The following is a 7,176-nucleotide window of genomic DNA, read 5'->3' as shown; positions in this document are numbered from 1 at the left end:
AATACAAGTATTATAATAAAAAACATAAAAGTACATGTATACATTTGACTTACATCGTTGGATGTACCAGATCGACTAATTTAAAATTTGATATGACAAAAACGAAAATAAACATAAAAAGTAAACAAATAAAGAACCGTAATTATAAACACAATTCTTAACTAACAACAATATAGCATAAAAAGTTAAACTGTGAGCGACACCCTTAGCATAAGTATGTATTAAATTCCCACCAGGTAAATGTTGTTTTATAACACTCTCAGCATTAATTTTTGCAATTTTGCTTTACCAATTGTCTGTTTGCGTGAGCGCATTGGTCTGTGTCTGAATTAAAATTCATTCTTTTATCGTTGGGTGTGCTGATTATGTGAAGCATCTCCAAAATATAGCGTTTCGTATAATGTTTTTCTTGTTGTAGAATTTCTACCTCATCGAAATCCGGAGAGTGTCCAGTTGTTTTGCAATGCTGAGTGAGGGCCGTTTTGTTATCATTAGTGTGGTCCCTATTTTTTATGTTTGATTTGTGAGAGGAAATCCTTGTCTTTAGTTTGGATTTAGTTGTCCCCACATATACCTTATTGCATACGTGGGACCCGTCGCCGTTGCATTTAATTTTATATATAACGTCAGATTTCTCATATTTTCCGATTTTGCTTTTTGAATTTGTAAATATTTTTTGTAAAGTGTTGTTATATGTGAAGGCAATTTGAAATTTTTCCCTGTCGTACAAATTCGAATGCTTTATCCTATTCGACAAACCTGGTACAAAAGTGGTGGATTTATATATTTTATCTAGTTTGGCTTTCTTGTCTCTAGTCGTCTTGAAATGGCTATGTATGAATTGTTTTATAAGTTGAGCAGGAAATTCATTATTTTCAAGAACTTTTTGAATTATTTCAATATTTTTCTTATGGTACATCGCGTCGCTAATTGTGAGAACACGTCTTACGAAATTTTTGGCCGTATTTACAATTGCGGACTTGTCGTGTTTCGAATAAAAGTTTAATAATCTACCGGAGGCAGTAGGCTTTCTATACCAATCGAACGTGAGGTGGTTGTTGTTTCTTCTAACGTAACGTAAATTTTATAGATCTGTTGTATTCATTTAAGTTAGCCAGCATTTTATCAATATGGTCCGTTCTTGCAATGGCAAACAGATCGTCTACATATTTAGTGAGGAGGCGTGGTTTATATGGTGTATCTTCCTCAAATTTAGTTAGCAGTTCTTCCATCTCAATATCTGCTATGACCGGAGATGCCGGTGACCCCATAGGCATTCCTGCACGTTGTTCATAAATCTTATTGTTGTAGTTGAAGTACCTGTTTTCTTTAATACAAAATCGTACTACCTCAAGGAAGAGATCTTTGGTAAGTTTTGTATGCTTTTTAATTTGGTTCCATTTGGACGAAATGATTTCCAAAGCATGGTCTACTGGAATGCTAGGGAATAATGAGACAACATCGAACGAAACCAGGCTCTCATCATCAAAGACATATGTATCCTTAATTTTATTTTTAAACTCAACGGAATCTTTTACATTGTATTTTGATTCTTTGGTTATATTCATCAAAATATTTACAACGAATTTACATAGGTTGTACGAAGGCGAATTGATGGAAGAACATATAGGCCTCAATGGGATACCTTCTTTATGAATCTTCGGTAGACCATACAGTCTTGGTGCATTAGCGGTCTTACTCAAGAGTCGGTATTTTTCTTTCATGTCTATCATATTGTTTTTAAAGAGCTTTTCCACGATCGCATTGTTTCTGTCTTGAAGCTTGGTTTAATTTTGGTTTTTTAATTAATTTATTGTTTTGGATACGTTTTGACTAAAAGAATTATTTTTTGTGGAATATGTATGTAGTTTTTCTTCATTTTTATGAAATTTTCACGATTTTTAGGTTAAGGCACCAATAACAGATGCCAATTTGATATGGATAAGTAAAAATATGGTTATGACTATGGCGTTATGTCTATGTCAACTTTAATTCGGGCTTCAAAGGCCAATTAATGGTGACTTATAACCATAAAGCCATAACCATATAAAACAGCTGATAGAACCTAACTTATGGAAACTTATAGCTAACGCCATAACCATACCATAGCCAACCAATTGGTTTTTAGTTTCTCGCCATATCCATAACCTAAAAATATTTGAGTTGGTGAATTTAATAATTTTTGTAGATTTTATTCACAGTTTTGGATACGTTATGGCTAAGATACTTATTTTTTGTGTAATTTTTTGTGTTTTCGTCCTTTTTAAGAAAATTTCCCGACTTTTAGGTTAAGGCACCATTAATCGATCACATTGGAGATGGTTATGGATATGGGTATGGTTACGACTATGGCGTTAGGGTTAAAGGGCGAATTAATGGTGACTTATAACCATAAAGCCATAACCAGATAAATCAGCTGATCGAACCTACCTTATGGAAAGGAATGTAATCGATTAATGGTGCCATACCATAACGCTAACGCCATAGCCAATCAATTGGTTTTTGGTTTTTCGCCATATCCATAACCTAAAAATATTTCAGTTGGTGAATTTAATAACTTTTTTTAGATTTTCTTCATTGTTTTGGATACGTTTTGACTAAGATACTTATTTTTTGTGGAATATGTTTGTAATTTTTTGCATTTTCATCATTTTTATGAAATTTTCACGATTTTTAGGTTAAGGCACCATTAATCGATCACATTGAGATGGTTATGGATATGGGTATGGTTACGACTATAGCGTTAGGGTTAAAGCTGGAGACATTGGTGCTTTATCGGTAACCGTATCGGTAACCTTATAACAGCTGATTCGACCAACCTTATGAGAATCAATGCAATCGATTATTGGTGCCGCTAAGGTCGTAACCGTATCGTAGCTAACCAATTGGGTTTTTGTTTACCGTCGTAACGATAAACAGCTGATTACGTTAGGGATACGGATACAGCGATACGACATACGGCACCAATGACTCCGGCTTAAGGAAGTTTAATTTGACTTTTAAGCTGGAGATATTGGTGCTTTATCGGTAACCGTATCGGTAACCTTTTAACAGCTGATTCGACCAACCTTATGAGAATCAATGCAATCGATTATTGGTGCCGCTAAGGTCGTAACCGTATCGTAGCCAACCAATTGGTTTTTGGTTTACCGTCGTAACGATAAACAGCTGATTACGTTAAGGATACGGATACAGCGATACGACATATGGCACCAATGACTCCGGCTTAAGAAAGTTTTATTTACACTTAAAGCTTGCACAGATCGAACTATTCGGATCGAACATTTAGTACAATCAAAATCAACTTCGAGCGATCTTGGTCCACCTATATTTAAAAAATACTATCGATAATCATTGTGCATCACTTCAATAAAGGTCGGCCTTTGGCACAACGTTGTTTACTCCACTGCAATAGAAAATTGTGGATTTGGTGGTATTGAATATACGTTGAAGTTACAACTTAACGATGGATAAATTACAAAGGCTTATAAAATCATACGAGGCCTGGGTGGCTGCAAATCCTGAAACTGTATGTGATGTTGAAACCACATCAAAATGGATATCCTATTTCATAGCTGGTAAGTAAACTAAACTATTTCATTCATAAATGCATTTTAATAACATTAACTGCTTGGATTTGCAGGACGTATTTCCGATTCAAATGTGCTATCCGAACTTGTTTATACATTATCCAATATGTTGGTGCTCTACAATGACCGCATAATTTGCAAATCGCATTACAATATGCATTCAAGTGAAATCACAGCACCCAGTACTAGTGCGGTAGCTTACGGTAACAGCAAAAAACAAAAATTCATTTACCGTCTAAAGGTCATGTTGACCACATTAGAATATTGTGAAGTATTTATTGAAATATCAGCGAAACGTGTTTTTGGTAACAAAGGAAAATGGCTATTCATAACAATTGTACAATTTGCCAAAGCGGCAGGCCGTTTTATCATACTTAAACATTCGACAGAAAAAATAATCACATCACCGGTGCTACCAGCACTCAATCGACGTGCTATAATTAAAAAACAAAAATCAGCCATGAAATATGGCACAATTGTTACAGATTTACCGCCAACACAAAATGGCCACGCGCAACATAATGGATTTATGGATAATCGTTTTACATTCCAATTGAAACGTTCCGGCCGTTTAATGCGTAAAGTAGAAGGTGCACCACCAATACAATTTCGTGACTTTAAGTTGGCGTCGGTGGCAGAGGAACAACAAACAATGAATGCAAACATGCCGCCCATAAATTATGCTTTAGTACAAGCTGAGTATTTGTACATAGCGAAGCCATTAATACATTTGACCGCTATGGGTTTATTTGGCGAAAAACGCTGGAAACAATATGTAATTTCGTTAGCATTGGATTTTGCTAGTATACGTTTGTACCATCAACAACGACAATACATGAGTAAAGAACAAAAGTTGGAATTGTCACGCCGTTGTATGAATTTATTGTTATACTTAATGCGTTCACCATTCTATGAAAGTGTGACACGCTCACGTTTAGATCGTGCATTGGGCTTTGTCGCTGAAAATGTACCGTTGATTAAACTGGTAGCCGGTCCAATACGCGAATATATACCTTATTGGCAGGATACATACTTTTATTTGTGGTCAACATAATTATGTATATAAAACGATTGAATAAGCTTAACGATTTATGAAACCTATATATTATCGGGTAATTAACATACATGTGTACATAAAAAAACACTTTTTTTATTGCGCAATGTATTATATATTTTATTAATTATAAAAGGTATTTTATTTTGTAAGTGTCCGGTATATCGTACTTACTTAATTGGCGCTTAACCGTCTAAACGGTTATGGCCGTCCAACAAGGCGCGCCAGTCGCTCCGCCAACCGGCGCCAATTGGTCACACCATGGGAGTTTAAATCGTTTTCCACCTGGTCCTTCCAACGGAGTGGGGGCCGCCTTCTACCTCTGCTTCCATAGGCGGGTTCCGATAGAAACACTTTCTTGGCCGGTATATCTGTAGTGTTATGGATAAATTATACATATTTGTATTTGTATTTATTAGGCAATTCATCCCAGCACAACAATTTGACAAAAATTATTTTACAGTGCTAGTCGGTAAAAGGCATAAAATAGGAACAATCTAATCTTGAAACTTAAAGCTAATGACTATGGCTAAGAAAAGGTTACAAAAAATAATATATTTAATAAATAGTAAATAGATAAATAAAGGAATGATAGAGTACATTTGCTTAGAAGGAATCAGTATTTTAATTGTCTAGGTTATTATAGAAACTTGTTAATTCTTTATTGAAGAGCAGAGCATTGCTTATAAGCCTAAGTCTAGAAGGGAGCGAGTTCCAAAGACGTATGGAATTAATGAAGAACTGGCGATCAGATATTAGCATACGATGTCTGAAGTGGGTAAGGAGAACAGATCTAGACGACTGGAGAAAATTTAGCCTCCGATACAGATAGTCAGGTTCCTTCATATATATTAATTTATGTAGCGTAGTGAGCGTTTTAAGTTTAATAAGGTTATCGAAAGAAATGTTTAGCAACCTGTAAGCATGTTGAGAGACGTGGTCAAGTTTTTTCAACCCATAGACGTATCTAGCAATGTTGTTATACACAACATTAAGTTTCCTCTTACATACATAGTCACAATTGGAGTAAACCTCACAACCATAAAGGAGCGTAGGTATTAAGTACGCTTTTGCTATTAGTAGACGAATATGTAACGGAGTAAAATATTGTGTAAGCCAGAGTGTACGAAGCATCCCATACACTTTTCCCACTGTGCGGAAGATGTGATCTTTCCATGTCAGGGTTTTGTTAAAAACTATACCTAGATTTTTTGCCGTGTCAACGTATTCTATAATAGTGTTGTCTAAAATTAAATTTTCCATTCCACTTTTATCTAGTGACCTTCTATGAATGACTATACATTTCGACTTCTTAGGGTTAAGACATAAGCCGTTCATAGAAGCCCACGTACCAATTTGACACAAATCGTAATTTAAGTTATTAATACATGAACTGGTACGATCACTAGGACAGCACATATACAATTGTACGTCGTCAGCATAAATGTGAATATTACAATACTTGAGAACACCAGGCAAATCGTTTATATACAAAACAAATAACAGGGGACCAAGGATTGAGCCTTGTGGGACTCCTCTTAAAACACTGACGAAGTCAGACTTTCTGCTACCAACACTTACTGCCTGAGTTCGGTCGGCCAAATACGATCTGATTAGGGCTGTTGCACAGTTGGAGAAATTAAATAGGTTGTCCAGCTTCTTGCAGAGAACGGTGTGGTCGACCGAGTCAAACGCTTTTGAATGGTCGAGAAGAGTCAGGAAAGCAGTAAAATTTTTGTCAACTTGTTCTCGAATATCCTCTATCACCGATAGGAGCGCCGTTTTACAGCTACGATTTGACCTGAATCCAGACTGGGAATCTGTGAGAAGGTTATTATTCTGCACATAAGTATTTATCTGGCAGTGCAAAATTCGTTCGACGACCTTGGAAAGGAAAGGCAGAATAGCTATAGGCCTATACTCCTTGTTTTGCTTGGGGATTGGGATTACCTTAGCAACTTTCCAACATTTGGGAAATACACAGGACGTCAGCACAGAGTTAACCAAGTAGGTTAAGTGAGGAAGGATTTTAGGAAGAATTATTTTTAAAAATTTCGGACATATACCATCGAACCCCATAGCATTAGACTTTACTGAAAGAATGGCTTGAACGACATCACACTCATCGACACTAGCAAACTCAAGAGGACCAAAATCAACATTAGCGCGAATACAATGATTATCAGCACATATATTGTCAGTTGAGATTGGCAGATTTACAAAATTTATATTTATCTCATTAATGTCTACATCAGGGAGGACAGAAATATCACATTTGGATTTTCCGATACCAATATGTTTAATCGACTTCCAGGTTTCCTTCGAACTCAAAGCAGCACTAAACTTGTTATTATAAAATTTCTGCTTAGCTGACCTAATGGCTTTGTTTGCAGCGATCCTAGCTGTTTTGAAGCAGTTGTGAGCCTCCAGGGTTTTGTATCTTTTCCATCGTGAGTAAGCAAGGTTACGCTGGTGAATTAAGTGTTTTAGATTGGCACTAAACCAAGGGGTATTATTGTGTGTAGCAGCTTT

The 7,176-nt window shown here is 35.9% G+C and overlaps 1 protein-coding gene across 1 annotated transcript; it reads left to right on the top strand.

The window, feature by feature from the left end:
• The first annotated feature begins 3,356 nt into the window (after positions 1-3,356).
• On the top strand, positions 3,357-4,779 carry Pex16 (peroxin 16). The gene is made up of 2 exons (XM_067757409.1): positions 3,357-3,578; positions 3,644-4,779. The coding sequence occupies exons 1-2, from the start codon at positions 3,467-3,469 to the stop codon at positions 4,642-4,644; spliced, it is 1,113 nt and encodes a 370-aa protein (XP_067613510.1). The 5' UTR covers positions 3,357-3,466; the 3' UTR covers positions 4,645-4,779.
• Positions 4,780-7,176: the final 2,397 nt, after the last annotated feature.

Source organism: Eurosta solidaginis, chromosome 5 (genome assembly GCF_040869045.1).
Source record: "Eurosta solidaginis isolate ZX-2024a chromosome 5, ASM4086904v1, whole genome shotgun sequence".
Taxonomy (NCBI): Eukaryota; Metazoa; Arthropoda; class Insecta; order Diptera; family Tephritidae; genus Eurosta; species Eurosta solidaginis.
Note: the sequence above shows the minus strand (reverse complement) of the source record. Positions and strands in the feature narration are given on the sequence as shown.